At 40.9% G+C, this 18,595-nt stretch overlaps 1 protein-coding gene across 3 annotated transcripts; it reads right to left on the bottom strand.

Moving 5' to 3' along the window:
* Positions 1-339: 339 nt before the first annotated feature.
* LOC109902085 (islet cell autoantigen 1) lies at positions 340-9,882 on the bottom strand. Of its 3 annotated transcripts, none has more exons than XM_020498160.2 (14): positions 9,735-9,882; positions 8,847-8,876; positions 8,562-8,736; positions 8,290-8,362; positions 8,021-8,144; positions 6,021-6,219; positions 5,483-5,608; positions 5,271-5,369; positions 4,722-4,825; positions 4,573-4,613; positions 4,215-4,277; positions 3,767-4,045; positions 2,746-2,838; positions 340-2,500 (listed from the first exon to the last, which is right to left on the bottom strand). In XM_020498160.2, exons 2-14 carry the CDS (start codon positions 8,861-8,863, stop codon positions 2,379-2,381), a joined length of 1,515 nt encoding a protein of 504 aa, XP_020353749.1. In that variant the 5' UTR covers positions 8,864-8,876; positions 9,735-9,882; the 3' UTR covers positions 340-2,378. The 3 variants fall into 3 exon arrangements, with proteins under 3 accessions (XP_020353749.1, XP_020353748.1, XP_031642569.1); XM_020498159.2 differs by having other exon boundaries at positions 8,847-8,992; positions 9,735-9,877; XM_031786709.1 differs by having other exon boundaries at positions 8,847-9,033; positions 9,735-9,876.
* Positions 9,883-18,595: the final 8,713 nt, after the last annotated feature.

Here is an 18,595-nt window from a genome sequence, read left to right as displayed (position 1 = left end):
GATTCAATCCGTATTGCCAAAGTTCAGCACTATAGCAAATTTATTTAAAGGCAATGTTCCTGCGTTCAATCTCAAATGTTATTTTAAGCATGCTATAGCGCTGAACATCTGCGATACAGATTGAATTGAACCCCTTAACTTGGTTTATTAATTTCATGGTTCAGAGAGCCTACAGTGACAGCATATGCTTCAGGGATTCATAGTGAGAGAATGCACACATCCCACTATCTATTCAAAGCTAATTAACCAGAGGAAGAATAGTCTTGTGGTAGTTGTAACCTGACAAGAGGAACAGCAGCATAGCTTTGCAGCATTCAAATAAAGCAACAATACATAAGATGACAGGAATAAACAAGGCTTTAATGTAGATAAGGGCAATAGTTTAATTCTAATAAGTTAGTCTCATTTAGCAACATTTTTACTGACAAAATCAAGATACTTCTTCAGCACTCAATTAATAAAATGTAAATATTCTCTAATCATTGTTTATACACTTAAAACCAGTCACCAATTACAACATACAGTGGGGCAAAAAAGTACTTAGTCAGCCATCAATTGTGCAAGTTCTCCCACTTAAGAGAGGCCTGTCATTTATCATAGGTACACTTCATCTATGACAAAATGAGAAAATCCAGAAAATCACATTGTAGGATTTTTAATGAATTTATTTGCAAATTATGGTGGAAAATAAGTATTTGGTCACCTACAAACAAGCAAGATTTGTCTCTCACAGACCTGTAAGAGGCTCCTCTGTCCTCCACTCGTTACCTGTATTAATGGCACCTGTTTTAACTTGTTATCAGTATAAAAGACACCTGTCCACAACCTCCGTCACACTCCAAACTCCACTACGGCCAAGACCAAAGAGCTGTCAAAGGACACCAGAAACAAAATTGTAGACCTGCACCAGGCTGGGAAGACTGAATCTGCAATAGGTAAGCAGCTTGGTTTGAAGAAATCAACTGTGGGAGCAATTATTAGGAAATGGAAGACAGACAAGACCACTGACAATCTCCCTCGATCTGGGGCTCCACGCAAGATCTCACCCCGTGTGGTCAAAATGATCACAAGAACGGTGAGCAAAAATCCCAGAACCACACAGGGGGACCTAGTGAATGACCTGCAGAGAGCTGGGACCAAAGTAACAAAGCCTACCATCAGCAAGGGCATTGAAGATGAAATGTGGCTGGCTCTTTCAGCATGACAATGATCCCAAACACACCGCCCGGGCAATGAAGGAATGGGCCAAAATACCAGCAACAGTGTGTGAAAACCTTGTGAAAACATTTGACCTCTGTCATTGCCAACAAAGAGTATATAACAAAGTATTGAGAAACTTTTGTTATTGACCAAATACTTATTTTCCGCCATAATTTGCAAATAAATTCATTAAAAATCCTACAATGTGATTTTCTGGATTTTTCTTCTAATTGTCTGTCATAGTTGAAGTGTATCTATGATAAATTACAGGCCTCTCATATTTTTATGTTGGAGAACTTGCACAATTGGTGGCTGACTAAATACTTTTTTTGCCCCACTGTATGTATTCTCGCCCTTCCACAGGTTGCTCTCCAAGCAATATAATACAGATTGTGTACTTGAAAAGGTGCAGCTAGTTAATAAATGTACACCTAGGCTGGGATTCAATCTGAGGCGTGCTATAGAACAGACTAAGGTCATTTACGCTTGAGCCGACATGTGCAGTGGTAACCGTGAATAGGATTTCCGCAAACGTCTGAGAAAATGTCTTAAAAAGGTACATTGTCGGCTGTCTAGTGCGCTGCTCTAACGCGCCTTAAATTTATTCCAGGGCATCTCAAATAAATCAAATGTTAGATATGTTATTGTCAACAGTAACATATTGTGAGTACAATCACACACACGACTAAATAAGGAATACACAAAACATGCAATAAATGTATGATCTATCAGATAATACGGATAGTTATTTTACCCTTTCATACTGTATACAGATTTTTCTATTGTTGAGATGGGTGTAAAGGCCTCATTGTCACCACCAGAAGGCTTACAGGTATACCCGAATGACAAGGCAATAATTCTGAAAAAGCTCATCTTGAATCCTTCCTTCTTCATCTACCCTCTGACAACTTAACGTATAAACATTGATAAATCATGTCAAACATAAAAAGACAACATTTGTTTTCTTTTGGAATTCATGATTTCAAGCTCAATTGATTGATACAGTAAATGCATCAACAGCTGGTCCAGGGTCAATTTGTTGTTTAACTCAATGGTAAGGAGTAGGACAGGTTGAGAGAGATGACCCTAGAACAGATGTTAACAAAATAACCATAACCTTGTTGTGCATTATGCTAACTTATAGCGTAGGATCCCTAGACGTGAATCAGGTCGCAGGTCTATGCGTTGTGAAGCTCATGCTCCTGACCACTCCTGCCTACTGCGTCTGGATTCGACAGAGGGTCCAAGTCGGCGAACAGGTTAAACCAGGCTGAAAGGTCTTTGGCGGTCTCTGGCGTCTCTGTACAATCAGAACCAAAGGTAAACCATCTCACACAGTAAACTTGGATGTTGAATAGTAATGTCTTGTTTAATACAGGGCTTCATCTGACTCAGACATTGTGCTATTCCTGGTAATATTTATACCCAACAAGTACTCCGAAAGCGCTCATAAACACAGGTTCTTGCTGGAAACAACTTTTTTTATGAGCTAAACCCTTTCTTTCAATTCTATTCATATGTTTTACTCGTTTGGCCCAATCCTACCTCTCGCTGCTGTTGGCCTAGAGGGGTTCTGATTGGCTCCAGATGATTGCTCTGTTGCCTGGGAGATGGGCTGTGGAATGCTCGTGGCCCAATCTGGAAGGGAGATGCAGATTTAGACCCATCTTGAGGGGATACACATCATTGCTTGATCCAGGAGACAATAAATTACTTTCACACAGACCTTTTGTATGAACAGGACTTTGTGCAATAGACAAGAATATTGCAATTATTGAACACTGCATGTCTTTACCAAATCTATGCATGTTCTCCAAAATACAATTGTCAGTCCATAACCATTTCAAAGGTCAAATAAGGGGTACTTAATTATATCTGTCCAGTTTCACGCATGCACAAGTAAGTATGTTTTTACCCTGTACAAGTGTGGTGTGAAATGGAAACTTATTTAATAATACATTTAGATCCACATGAGGTTTAAAGATTATATTTCAGTATGACTGTTCACTTCACTAGCCCCCACGGTGAATATAGACAAACACAAAAACAGATGATGGACTAGTAGTCGTTGCCCAGAGAGAAATGAAATGGAAAGAGATTATCAATTAGCTATGGGTAAGCAAATCAAATAGCCAGTGCCTATTACTTATACAGCTGTAGTAAAAAAAAAAAAAGAAGCATTTTAGGGCCACTTTTCTCTGTGGAAATAGTTACGCATGGTGAAAAAAAGGTTTATTTGTTGAAGTACTTATTCAGAGAGAAAAACTGTCAAGGCTGACTGCACAGCCCTAATTATGTATTTCTGGGCTCATTCATAAAATCTAACCAACCACAGGGTTGAATTTAATTACGCCAATACAAATTGATTCAATTGTCGCATGCTTCATACTCTGGTCAGGGATTTCTCCTCAATTTAATCAAGGATGATCTTTTACATGCTTTCTCTCCACAACATCCTGTGTTTTGGAAGAACTATACGGTGATGCTTCACATGGTTTGTTTTTCAATGAAGAGCAATGCAATCTGACCAATGAATAAATATGCACAACAGTGTTGTATCTCTGACCTGAGAGCGAAGATTGGAGATTGTTCCTGTTCTGGTCCAGGAGGTGAGATGGGAGGAAGATGGAGGAGTCTTCCTCCTGCTGGAGTTCCACTAGGCCCCCTCCACTAGTGGCTCCGCTCCCCTGGTCCCCCTTACCAAACACCTCCTGCCACTCCTGTGAGAACTCGCCCTCATCCAGAGACGTGCTGCCCAGAATCTCATTCAACAAGGCCAAGCTGTCCCTCTCTCCACCCTCCTCCTGCTCTTGCCTAGAGAAGGCTGAGAGAAGATCCTCAGGCCCTGGAATAACCAATCAAATACTGTGTTATTTAGAGGTGGACAGTGGAGCCTAATAATGGGTAGTTGATTCTGTTTTTTAGGGTGAAATTATTTCACATGATCTGTTCATATATTTTTCTCTGGTATTCATTTAGGACACATACATTGAGGTGGTGCTTCTGTACATTACCTGTCATTTGTCTATTAAGGTCGATTTCTTCAAAGAATTGTCCAGAAGGTGTCTTGGTTTGAGCTGCACAGGATGAGAGTGAAAAGTGCATGGCAACTTGGTTTAAGGCCTAGATTCAATCAAATGAAGCTTTAATCCGGATTCCATGCAGCCAATGGCAATGTCCGTGATGGGCATAATACCGGTAGCCACTTGTGGATTTGACAGCTCTAACACAATTCCACCTCAGACACAACAGCTATGCGGGTGTCGGGAATCTGATTTAATCTAGCCCTAAATCCATCAATATAGAACAAGTGTGCGTTACAATGGCTTGTTAATTAGTTGAAATATTCATAAATACACTGTTGTCCGTTACCTTCTTCATTGGACTCTTCATTGGAATCTATTGAGATAAGTCTAAGGACAACAAAAAAACACATTACATGTAGTGTACAGTATAGGATCCTGTGTACCATAATGTAAGACTTTAAATTAATTCTGTCATGTTGTATGTATTTCACTTACTGGCCATCTGCAGTCTCCTCAAGATCAGTCTTTGTTTGGACTTTCTTCTCCCTCTTTTTCTTCGATCCCTGAGATGACAGTTTATCCATGGGGTCTTGGAGGCTCTGGAAGGAGAAGAATAACATACGGACAACGTCACAAGACATGACACCGAGTGCTGTCATCTAAGTGAGGCCTTATGGTGAAACACACCGTTCTTCATTATTGTAAAGTAAAACACTGTACAGACACCTTTTGAGTATATCATAGATATAAAAACGGACTGTTCACCGTTTCCAAAATCCTGACAAAGATGACAGGGCTCCCGAGTGGAACAGCGATCTAAGGCACTGCACCTCAGTGCTAGAGGAGTCACTACAGACCCTGGTTCGATTCCAGTCTCTATCACAACTGGCCGTGATTGGGAGTCCCATAGGGCGGCGCACAATTGGCCCAGCGTCGTCTGGGTTAGGGTTTAGCCGGGGTAGGCAGTCATTGAAAATAATAATTTGTTCTTAGCTGACATGCCTAGTTAAATAAAATAAAAAATATGATAGAGGCCTCCCTCACCTTGATTGTAGAGAACTCATATTGCTGGCAGCCCTTAAAGCTCTCATGAATGGCAGCCATAGTGTGAGACGTCTTCTCCCAGAAGTGCAACAGGGTGGTCTGAAACACACACATACTTATTAGCACAAGGCTGTAGCCAACAATGACTATTATGCAATAATTGTTATTTTACTTTCTGTGTGCATACACCACTCCTTGATATTCCGGTATACCTGGTATGTGGTTAAAACATGAGAAAGCAGATTGCAGCGGCTGGCTCCTAATAAATCGACTTTCTGGCAGACATCATTCTTCAGTTTGTCAAAGCTTGTTTTAGTGGTTCGCACCTGCACTTGAACCTGAGATGAGAGGATAGATGAAATATTACTCAACAGAAGGAAGACAGGATCATAACATAGGCACAACATTGCATGGAATAAAGATCACACATGAGAATACACTGATGTTGCAAGTGCAACTGAAGTCTTTCTCACTCAAGATAACCCTTGAGTGTAACCAACACAATCCAGAAGAAAACATGCCTTTCCCCTAGTTCCCATGAGTCAGCTCCACACTGAAGTACACAATCACACACAACACATTTACAGTAAATTGCACCATCTAGTGGTAAATATAACAATTTCCATTTTCTGTTTGATTCTATGAAATTCTGATTTAAATTTGCTCTAAAGAAACCGGTACAAATGCTTAATCAATCTGGCCCACTGACTTCATATGATTGAGACCTATATCTAAAGAGAGTATGCTAACTTTGCGGAATTTCTCCATCTGTTTGTGTGTGTCTGGATCGAGCTCCTGGGATACATCCTTCATCCAGAGCAGTGCTCCACGGTATTCCGTCCTGGACTGTTCCATGCGGTTCACCGTCAGCCAGGTGTCAGAGATGGCCCGGTATCGGAAAGTCTCCACCTCCTGGTAGAGGCGAGACAAAGGACTACGCAGAGACAGCCTGAGGGGGACAAAAGACTGTCATCAACAGAGAACAAATCCACTCATCCAAATGAAGTGCAGCTGACACAATGTGGATGAGTGAGTGAGGAGCAGCAGCTGGACGAAAATATCCATTTAGAAAGAAGATGATTGTCTGTTCACCTTTTTTCTGCTCCTGAATCTTTTGACTGGGTTATTGTCACTAAAGCTTAAAGATGTAGCAGCAAACAGTATGTAAACATACAGTGATAAACCTTCACCTAAACAACATGGATTATCATAGCACTCTCTCAATTGTGAGTCATCAGTTTCTATTCAAACACTCTGGGTACTGTGTTGATACAGTACAGGCCTATGTCTGTCAGAATACAAAGCTGTCACTGTATGCTGTTTTCTTTCTCTTTTTGTCTCCACACAGCAGACTCCTAGCCTGTCCCTTAGGAGCCAATTGACGCAATCTTCTATCTCATGTCTCTCTACACTGGTAGTCTGTCTTCTCCTCTGTAAGAGGGAGACTACTATCATAGGTAGTGTGTGAGTTTCAAGTTCATTTTCACCCCCCCAAAAATGTACCTTTATAAATATAGCATTCTATGCATCATCACATTTGCAGACTTATGTAAGATAGCCCACTATTCATAATGTGATGAGTAGATTGGATAGTTATGATATAGGCTAATAATATAACTCAATCACTGTTCGCAAAAAAAGACTGTTCGATGCACGGCTGAGCGCGTAGTGACATAGAGCTATAGGCTATATCAGATATGATTCTTCTTTCTTTGCACAGGAAGAAATGTGGCCTTTCACATTTCATGCAATTCCACTACACTTTATAAGCAGAATATTTTTTTTATAAATACGACAGAAATTACATGGTAACCTACTCTGCTGAGAATAACAGATCAACAAAAATTGAAAGAGACATAAATACTTACAATATGACGTCCATCTAACCCGGAAGAGGAAATGATTGTCCAAAAACAAAGTTTCAAGTGGCACTGATCAGTGAACACTCATCGGGGATATATAGCAGATGATCTCGGATGGTGCTGATAAGTTTGTTCGCTTAATTATGTTGAGAATTTTGATAACTAAAAGACAGTATTTTCATCGTCCTCTCCTTACAGCAACAGCCATTTGCTTTCAAAACTATGTTTTCCCGCGATTGGATTTTCACTGACAGTCTCAACTCAACAATCATCTATTTGGTATTTGCCACGCACGCTGAAGAAATTGCGGGCCCTTCCGACTGTAGGCAATGCGATTTAAAACAATTCACAGCTAATCTTTTTTTACATTTAGAAGATGCTCTTATTCAAAGTGACTTACAGGTACAATTGGGGTAAAGTGCCTTGCTCAAGGGCACTAAACACATTTTTCACCTAGTCGGCTCAAGGATTCAAACCAGCGACCTTTCAGTTACTGGCCCAACACTCTTAACAGCTAAGCTACCTTCCACCCATTTTAAAAGAAGCTAATGATCCTCTGTGGACAAATCATGCTTTCTGGTGTAGTAGCCTATTTTGAATGATGACATTTTTTTGTATAGACAGGAGTAGGCTAATTAGGCTATATCATTTTGCCAATTTAATTCCTCTAGCCTTATGGACACGCCGCCTATGACTACTATCCTACATGTCTGTTTTACTACACTAGTAGTCTGTCTCATTTCCTCTAGTAGAGGGAGACAGACATGCAGGATAGTAGTCTGTCTCTCTACCTTGTAATGTGAGCCCCCTATTCTGTCTATCTATCTATCTACACTGCAATATCCAGTGTGTCTGTCTGTCCTCTGGTAGTGTGGTACAGGTACAAACCTCTGCTGGGAGGAGAAGCAGAGAGCCTTCCCGGTAGCCTGCATGATCTTTCCAGCCCTGGTCCGGTCCTGGGAGCCCTGTGAGCGCAGGAACCGCCCCAACTCATTCTCCTCCTGGGATAGAACTGAAGAGAAGGGATAGAACCACATGGTAGAACTCAGAGGATTGAACAGGGCTTTAGAATCCGGGTCCAGAAGGACCTTGGGTACCCAGATGTAACTGGGTCCGACATGGAAGCGGGTGCCAGATGTGAGGGTGAAAAGACTCACAGCAGATTCTTCTCTGGTACTGCTCGATCACCTTCAATAGCTCCATGCACGTTCTCTGGACAGAGTGAAACACCTACAATGCCATAGAAAAATGACTTATGCCAGTCAACAAATATATATGCATTTCATGCAAATCTTTAACAATCATCTGCCTATGTTATGTGAGATGAACAGAGGTTTGGTAATTGGCACAACAGTTGTCTGTATTTATGACAATGTATCCATGACACAGTAACAAAACAGATTTGAAGCATTTGATCTGTGAAGCGAACCTCCAGTTTGCCATCCAGGTCTGCGTCTGATGCCACGACATGTTCGTCCTCTTTCTTTCCCGTGACCTTGATGATCTTCTGTTTGGTTTTCCAGTACTTTTGCTGGAACTTGTTCACAACAGACGAGTCTTGGCTTTCAATAAAGCGGTCAAAATACTCCCGGGAGTAGCCACCGCTGCAATGACAACCGAAACGGTCAAAGTCTTGTTACTTTATCAACCATATGGCAAAGAACAAATACATTTGTGATGTTAATTCAAAGATGGTGAGTGTTTGTGTACTCACTAATTTCCCCTCTCCATTTTGTCAGGTTATCTGTAACGTAGGTTACGTGTTATGTCATGGCTTTGCAGGACAACTTCAACTCCATTCACCAGGTAGGTCTGGACCAATGGTGTTGACCCATGGACTAAAACTGTATGAGTTTCTACCTGCCCATTGGTTGAGGTCAAATATTAACCAAAAGTAGCTACTGTGAAAACAAAGTTGACATCCAACACCATTTTGAAAAGTGCACCTGCTGCCCCGCTTGTTTTCCTTGACAGTCATGGGCAAATGATTGGCAGAATGGTCAGTTTATTAGCCCAATCTTTCTGTTATTGAATGGATTTTTTTTTAATATACATTAAAAAAAAAACATTTATATAAAATGTATCATGTTAGGGTGCTCATTATCTTGCTCGATAGACAGTTGAAAAAATATATATATTTTTTAAATTGAGAAATAGGTAGGTAGGATAGATATATATTCAATAACCATTTAGAATTCAAATTAAATTAAATTAAACAAGGCTCAACCTATCATGCTAGTCTAGTCTGTAGGCTAACAGTGCAGACCCGAAAGGGCCTGGCAATATTCTGTCACGATTCAGCAGCCTCTGATAATAAGGTACCTGGATTTAGGCCTGTCGCTGACAAGGCAAGCACGCACCTTGTTCAAGACATTATCATCATCAGATAGCCAAGGATAATGCCATAACAGAAGATTAATAATAAAACGATTCCTGCATATGAATGAATGCAATGTCCGGTTTACTCGGCCGCCGTACGAGAATAAACAGAACGCTTCGCATCATCAGCGTATGTGAACCAGACTGCCCTCTCCATATCCTTTGTGCCGCCAATAAACACATATTGACCAAAAGCAATGAATTTACATTGAGAATCACATACCTTGCTGTGTTGATAGCCTACCATTCAGCTATAGCCAACGTCCATACATTTATTCTACTATTATTGACTAGGCTATACACCGTAATCAGCATCTCATTCTGTTGAATACAATCCTTGCGCTGAATGATCGATGACGTCATGTAACAACGCACCAAACTCGCTCCCATAAAAAAAGGGTGCAGTCGCGTTTGTTGATCAAATATTTGGGATTAGCAAATAAAGTGAAAGGCGATAGGTTTGCATGAATTTCCTCCCTGCATTATATAAGTGTTCGTCGTGAGAAAAAAACACGTTGCAAATAATGTTTTGGTGGGGGAAAAAAAATAGTATACATTTTTTATTGTAGGCCTATGTGAACTGTAGTGGCCTTGAGGACACGGTTGATAAATATGAGAAATTACATGAAATGGGGACAGTAGGTAAAAATAGCTTGATTCCCACTACAGAGGACATTTACTAACAAGCTCCTATTTAATGTGGAAAAAGAATAATATCACACGGCTCTGAAAACTCACCTCACTATTCCTAAAATATGTACCTGTTAAGCTCTGTTTATACCTGGTTCTAACTTGCATGCTTTGTCTTGCCCTCATCTTCAGACAGGTGCAGACGATTAAAAGATGCATTGTGATCTGATCTTCCAGACCTCGGAGGTAGTCAGGCACTCATTGGTCGAGATCCCTGCTCAAACGTTGCATGGGCATCAACCAATGGTTGTGTGCTACGTCGTCGACTGTCATCGACGGACAGATTGCCACAACGTATGATGTGGTTAGCTGATACCAAAAATACACGTTCTTTCGTTGTAAGATCGGGCAGCAGTCAGCAAAGCCTGAGGATATGGACAGTGAAACCATTTAAATCATCATGATCCCGCTTCCTAATCACTGCCAGGTGGCACAATTGATTTATGACATCAATATCTGTCTTAAAATAAATAAATACATATTATTGAAGAAGACACAGTCATACCGTAACGTTGGTGTTTTACTCAATAAATTACTGAGAGTTTATATATATAGAATGTGCGACTCTCAAAATAATTTTATCTGGGTGTGCTTCAGCTATGCTTTTTATTAGATCAATATCTGTTTTAAATAAATAAATAAATACATATTATTTTGAAAGAATAGCTGCCAAATAATTTTCATACAGGGAGGGACCAGGAAATCTGGTCGCAATGCAGACACAGTGGACTGATATGAGACACATTTTAATACCACGTGTGTACCACAGGAGGTTGGTGGCACCTTCATTTGGGAGGACGGGCTCGTGGCAATGGCTTGAGCTGAATAGGTGGAATGTTGGCAAATACATCAAACACATGGTTTCCATTTGCTCTGTTCCACCCATTATTATGAGCCATCCTCCCCTCAGCAGCCTCCACTGGAGTAGACATATTTAGCTGAATAGGTGGAATGTTGGCAAATACATCAAACACATGGTTTCCATTTGCTCTGTTCCACCCATTATTATGAGCCATCCTCCCCTCAGCGGCCTCCACTGGAGTAGACATATTTACCACCACAAAGCGTCTATTTACCATCTATTTATCACCACAAAGCAAAGCTGGCACTAAGACCGCTCTCAACCAACTCTATAAGGCAATAAGCAAAGAAGAAAATGCTCACCCAAAAGCGGTGCTCCTAGTGGCCGAGGACTTTAATTTAAACTTAAATCAGTTTTACCAATTTTTTAACAGCATGTCACATGTGCAACCAGGGAAGAAAAAAAATCCTAGACCACCTTTACTCCACATACAGAGATGCATGCAAAGCTCTCCCCCGCCATCCATTTGGCAAATCTGACCACAATTCTATCCTCCTGATTCCTGCTCACCAGCAAAAACTAAAGCAGGAAGTACCAGTGACTCGCTTATTACGGAAGTGGTCAGATGACGTGGATGTACACTACAGAACTGTTTGCTAGCACAGACTGGAATATGTTCCGGGATTCATCCAATGACATTGAGGAATACACCACCTCAGTCACCGGATTCATCAATAAATGCATCGATGACGTCATCCCCACAGTGACTGTACGCACATTTCCCAACCAGAAGCCATGGCAACATCCACAACATCCGCATCGAGCTAAAGGCTAGAGCAGCCGCCCTCAAGGAGCGGGAGACTAATCCGGACGTTTATAAGAAATCCCGCTATGCCCTCAGACGAACCATCAAACAGACAAAGAGTCAAAACAGGATTAAGATTGAATCCTACTACACTGGCTCTGACACTCGTCAGATGTGGCAGGGCTTGAAAACTATTACGGACCACAAAGGGAAACACAGACGCAAGCTGCACAGTGACGCGAGCCTACCAAACGAGCTAAATGCCTTTTATGTTCGCTTTGAGGCAAGCGACACTGAAGCATGCACAAGAGCACCAGCTGTTCTGGATGACTGTGTGATAACGTTCTCGGTTGCTGAGGTGAACAAAACCTTTAAACAGGTCAACATTCATGAAGCCGCTGGGCCAAACGGACTACCAGGGCGTGTACTCACAGCATGCGCGGACCAAGTGTCAAGTGTCTTCACTGACATTTTCATCCTCTCCCTGACCAAGTCTGTAATACCTACATGTTTCAAGCAGACCACCATAGTTCCTGTGCCCAAGGAAGCAAAGGTAACCTGCTTAAATGATTACCGCCCCGTGGCACTCACGTCGGTAGCCATGAAGTGCTTTGAAAGGCTGGTCATGGCTCACATCAACAGCATCCTCCCGGACACCCTAGACCCACTCCAATTCGCATACCGTCCCAACAGATCCACAGACGACGCAATCTCAATCGCACTCCACACCGCCATTTCTCACCTGGACAAAAGGAACATCTATGTGAGAATGCTGTTCATCGACTACAGCTCAGCGTTTAACACCATAGAGCCCATGAAGCCTAGGGCCCACGTAGGGCCCACGATCACTAAGTGAAGGACTCTGGAACTAAACACCTCCCGCTGCAACTGGATCCTGGACTTCCTGATGGGCTTTCCCCAGGTGGTAAGAGTAGGCAGCAACACGTCTGCCACGCTGATCCTTAACACTGGGGCCCCTCAAGGGTGTGTACTTAGTCCCCTCCTGTATTCCTTGTTCACCCACGACTGCGTGGCCAAACACGACTCCAACACCATTATTAAGTTTGCTGATGACACAGCAGTGGTAGGCCTGATCACCAACAACGATGAGACAGTCTAAAGGGAGGAGGTCAGAGAACTGGCAGTGTGGTGCCAGGACAACAACCTCTCCCTCAACATGAGCAAGACAAAGGAGCTGATCGTGGATTACAGGAAAAGGCGGGCCGAACAAGCCCCCATTTACATCGATGGGGCTGTAGTGGAGCGGGTCGAGAGGGTCAAGTTCCTTGGTGTTCACATCACCAACGAACTATCATGGTCCAAACATACCAAGACAGTCGTGAAGAGGGCACGACAAAACCTTTTTCCCCCTCAGGAGACTGAAAAGATTTGGCATGGTTCTACGTCAAAAGGTTCTACAGCTGCACCATCGAGTGCATCCAGACCGGCTGCATCACCGCCTGATATGGCAACTGCTTGGCATCTGACTGTAAGGCACTACAGAGGGTAGTGTGAACGGCCCAGTACATCACTGGGACCAAGCTTCCTGCCATCCAGGACCTATATAATAGGCGGTGTCAGAGGAAAACCCATAACATTGTCAGAGACTCCAGTCACCCAAGTTTTGGCTGCTTTCTCTGCTACCGCACGGCAATCGGTACCGGAGTGCCAAGTCTAGGACCAAAAGGCTCCTCAACAGCTTCTATCCCCAAGCCATTAGACTGCTGAACAATTCATAAAAATCGCCACCGGACAATTTACATCCCATATCTATTAGGCGGAATACCGCAATGTGCAATCACAGCAGCAAGCATTGTGGCCAGTTGCCATAAGAAAAGGGCAACTAGTGGAGCACAAACAACATTGTAAATACTTATTTATCTTCCCCCACTATTCGAACTACAACTATTTGCACATTGCTAAAAACACTGTACATAGCTGATAATATAACACTTGACATGTCTTTGTCTTTTTGAAATTATTTTGAGTGCAATTTTTACTTTTAATTTCTAATCGTTTAATGTTGATTTTGTTTAAAAAAAATTAGTCTCACATATGTTTATTGTTTATTTCACTTGCTCTGCCAATGTGAACATAACCAATAAAGAAGCACCATTGAATGGAGAGAGTGAGAGAGAGAAGGGAAAGAGAGAGAGAGAGCATCAAATTATAACAGAATGTGTCTTTGAATTACTAGAGGTGCACAATGTTTTCATAATAAAGACATATTTGTAAGAGGCAACATCTGTACTGCGATAACATGGTTTCCATCAGCATACTGTACAGTAACAGACTATGGACTATCAAGGAAATAAATAGCAGATATGCTGTGGGAACAGTTACGACCATGGGATGGCAGCAAAACATCAAGGAAAGGAGAAAGAATTGTCCCTCCCTTTCCATTGAAGCACTGACCAACAGATGTGATTGTCTCATCATGACAGAAGTCCATTCAAGTATAGTTCCTTACATTGCATTTATGTCTGTATCTATGTAATGTATATTTATGTGCATCTATATCTATGTAATGTATCTTTGTGTGTATCTACTGTACATCAATGTAACCTATCGTTGTGTGTATCTACTGTATATCTATGTCATCTATCTTTGATATAGATTCACACAAAGATACATTACATAGATATAGATTACATTGATATAGATACACACAAAGATGCATTACATAGATACACACAAAGATAGATTACATAGATATAGATACACACAAAGATAGATTACATAGATATAGATACACATAAAGATAGATTTCATAGATACCTTTGTGTGTTCACTACCGTTCAAAAGTTTGGGGTCACTTAGAAATGTCCTTGTTTTTGAAAGAAAAGCACATGTTTTGTCCATTAAAATAACATCAAATTGATCAGAAATGCAGTGTAGACATTGCTAATATTGTAAATGACTATTGTAGCTGGAAACGGCTGATTTTTAATGGAATATCTACATAGGCGTACAGAGGCCCATCCTCAGCAACCATCATTCCTGTGTTCCAATGGCACGTTGTGTTAGCTAATTCAAGTTTACAATTTTAAAAGGCTAATTGATCATTAGAAAACCCTTTTGCAATTATGTTAGCACAGCTGAAAACGGTTGTTCTGGTTAAAGAAGCAATGCAACTGGCCTTCTTTAGACTAGTTGAGTATCTGGAGCATCAGCGTTTGTGGGTTCGATTACAGGCTCAAAATGTCCAGAAACAAATAACATTCTTCTGAAACTCCTCTTTCTCTGTACGCCTATGTAAGATATTCCATAAAAAATCAGCCGTTTCCAGCTACAATAGTCATTTACAACATTAACAATGTCTACAATGTATTTCTGATCAAGTTTATGTTATTTTAATGGACAAAAATGTGCTTTTCTTTCAAAAACAAGGACATGTCTAAGTGACCCCAAACTTTTGAATGGTAGTGTATCTCTAAAATGCATCTTTGTGTGTATATACACATATATGTATGTAATGTTTGGCACCACGCACTTTAAGGGATCACAATTGATTTAACTAGGCAAGAACAAATTCATATTTACAATGACAGCTTACCGGGGAAAGGTGGGTTAACTGCCTTGTTCAGGGGCAGAGAAACAGATGTTTACCTTGTCAGCTCAGGGATTTGATCCTGCAACCTTTCAGTTACTGGCCCAATGCTCTAACCACTAAGCTACCCACCACCCCAATGGAAGGAAATCATTGACTTTTTGTTGTGTTATTCCTGTCAGGTGTTTAATATGTACTGTATGTGCTGTGTGTATATGTCTTTTTTAAACTGGCAAATCAAAAATCAATCAATCAATTATTGATGGATTTATAACAATTATATATGTTTAATCACTTATTTCCTTTTATGTAAAGAGGTCATTCTCATTAAAGATGTAAAAACTTTGTGTTACGTGAATCTATGCAAAGTATAATCTACGAACACAGAACAAAATCTACCTAAAGCACTACTCTGTCATACTCTTCACACAAATCAAAATATGTCTCCTTTCCACTTAATTTAAACTTCCCTTTTCTCTGAGAAGTTCATAGCTTGACCTCTGACTTCACTGGAGGGCTCTAGGCCAGGCTTGGGCTAATCTCGTAGTGTCTCACTTTAATCTTGATCTCCATAATTTCCATACTTACTGATGTCCTCCACCCTATCTGTTCCCCCAACTGGTCTTATCTCAACGTTCTGGATCTTATCAAACCAATTGGTTCTACTTAAACTACACAAGAAAATAGAGCATGTTAAAAGTTTTTTTTTTTTGCAATAAAATGAAATCAGGATAGACTCTCAGAGAATGGTTATCGATTTATGAAGATCTCAATCAGAACGGAGGCTTCCTAACTGATTGATTCTTTCTGTCTGACAAGTGCCATTCTAGGACTGCAGCTTCTGCCCCCACACTTGAGGATAATCTCCATTAAGATCTTGTGTCTTCCTTGTCACGGTCTTGTTCTTTGTTAAAATACTTCCCTCTACCCTCTCACAGCCTCTGCTACATTAGCAAATGTCACAATTAACGAATAATTGAGCAAATTGGTTTGTTTCTGCAACCAACAAACGCTGTATTATTTCCTAGTACACTGGGTCAACATGAAAAATAAAAATGTTTGTCACTAGAGAGGTTTCCACTCCTCCAGATTCCCTGACCCCCAAATGGACTATTCCTGTTGGTACGTCACTAACAATTGCCCAATTGACTTTTCTCTCTGCAGTTAAGCTTGATGATAAGGAACCATGGCATTTACTGAGACCCACAATGCACTGCTCTTATCTCTGTATCTGCTGTACAGTAAAGCCATGTCCGGATTTGATGGGAAACAATTCTAGATTGTTTGTATAGATTGGTCGTTTTTATTAGGGAGTCACCATTCCACTCTCCATCCTTATCATGGTGGACCTAGGCTTATGCCAAATGAAAACAATACAAATAAGATGTATAAAAACCTATGGTCCATATTTTACACAGCACACTTAACCACAAGACTCCCCTGACCACTCTAGTGAGCATTATGTTCACTTTACCAGCCTTGTATCTCGACTCTTACAGATGAAGAGAGAAGACATGATAAAGGCTTTATGCCAAAACCCAGTGCTTTTCCAACATTTCTTTCTCTCTAGAGTAATGACCAGTTAAACCATTTTTTAAAAACCTAAACTTCTCTGCCCATCTCTGTTACAAAGTAGTGCCTGTTTCTCTCTACCTTTCCTCAGTTTGTCACTAGAACATGATCCAGACTCCAAGCCGAACTCCTCAGTGCCAAGTCATGATTCATCACTTCTTCTGCTTGTGTTTGAAGATTAGTCTGTAGCACAGATACATCCTCACTGGGCATCCAGGCAGCTTAGAGGCCAAAATCCATAATCCCTTCCCCTTCATGGGAATTGTCCATGCACTTTACTATACTGCAATACGGTCCCATTTTCAGCAGGCTTTCAAGTCCCAGCCACTGACAACCAGTGATGTGTATGTTGTGTGTTTCACCAAGAGTTGATTTTGGAGGGTTAGATTGGGATATTATATTTTGGATCCCCTACGTATCAACAGTTAATTGTTGTCAGTTACTCTCGGAACAGATGTGACAAGCCCTCTTAATGTTCAAACTACTCAATAAGATTTGCTTTTAATAGGCTGAATGACATTGAAATCGAGTCTTGTTTTTATAGTTTCTCTGAATTTCACTGTACAACAAATAGCATAAGCCTTTGTCAGGGAAAGTAAAGTACTATTTGTTAATGCCAGTGCCTGGCTAGTTCCATCCCCATATTGTTCGGCATGCTATGTGGCACTGAGTACAGAATTCACATTACTGTGTTGGCACAGAGTTTGACTCATTCAAGGTTATGCCTTGATTTAATGGTGATGCATTTTTTAAGTGCATCATCTCTCTCTCTCTCTCTGCGTAGCACCTAGTCCATCTCTGTCACAAACACTGCCTTTCCATCTCACCTTTAGCGGTAGAGGTAGGAGGAGTGGTTCTAGAGATATAAATCAATTGAAAATGAACCCCCAGCTCAAAAACATGCCGACCCTGATTGTTTCATTGCCAGAATATCCAAGGCGGGGTAGCAGCAGAGTAGTTAAAAGTAAACATGGCACTGTATACATCAACTGGTCATGAATCATAATTACCTTCATTTACATGTTTAGATATGTTTTTTTCTTTTCTTCCTGTAATTGAAATGGGGCCAAACATATTCAGACAAGGGAGCTGGGCTCAGCTTCTTCTCCTCTCGCAGGGAAACACAGCTACATTGTCCCTGCTGATTGGAGGGCTTGATAACACAGACGATGGGTAGAGGAATGTGTGAGAGGCATGTAATCCGCTTAAGCCTCATGGATCCTTAACTTAAAAATGTCAATACTTACTTAGGTGTCTGCTTTGGATCATACAATTTCACACTTACCATTGATGCTACATCAGAACGATTCAGCCCTACTTAGTGTAATGTGTCAACATAATAGTGCATAGCCAGCTGTGCAACTATTACTCTAAGTTGGGCCATTATCCCTATGATCAGAATGTGAATTTGATTAATATGGTCAAAAGGTCCAATTGAAAATGCTTCCTTAAGTCATATTTAAATAGCCCTCTATGGAACATTTGATTCCTGGCTTGATTCTCTTTATTCTATTGAAACAATAGGTTGAGTAACAGCTGACCTGCTCTGAGTTACAGTGAAAGCTGTTGGAAATTTCCATACAGAGTTTGAGAAGTGTACCAGCTGACAACATGGACATGTGAAAATAGCTTTAGAAACTGTCTTAATGAATATGTGAGAATTTG

This window comes from Oncorhynchus kisutch, linkage group LG13, assembly GCF_002021735.2.
Source record: "Oncorhynchus kisutch isolate 150728-3 linkage group LG13, Okis_V2, whole genome shotgun sequence".
Lineage (NCBI taxonomy): Eukaryota > Metazoa > Chordata > Actinopteri > Salmoniformes > Salmonidae > Oncorhynchus > Oncorhynchus kisutch.
The sequence above is the reverse complement of the archived record's forward strand: the minus strand, read 5'-3'. Positions and strand labels throughout refer to the sequence as shown.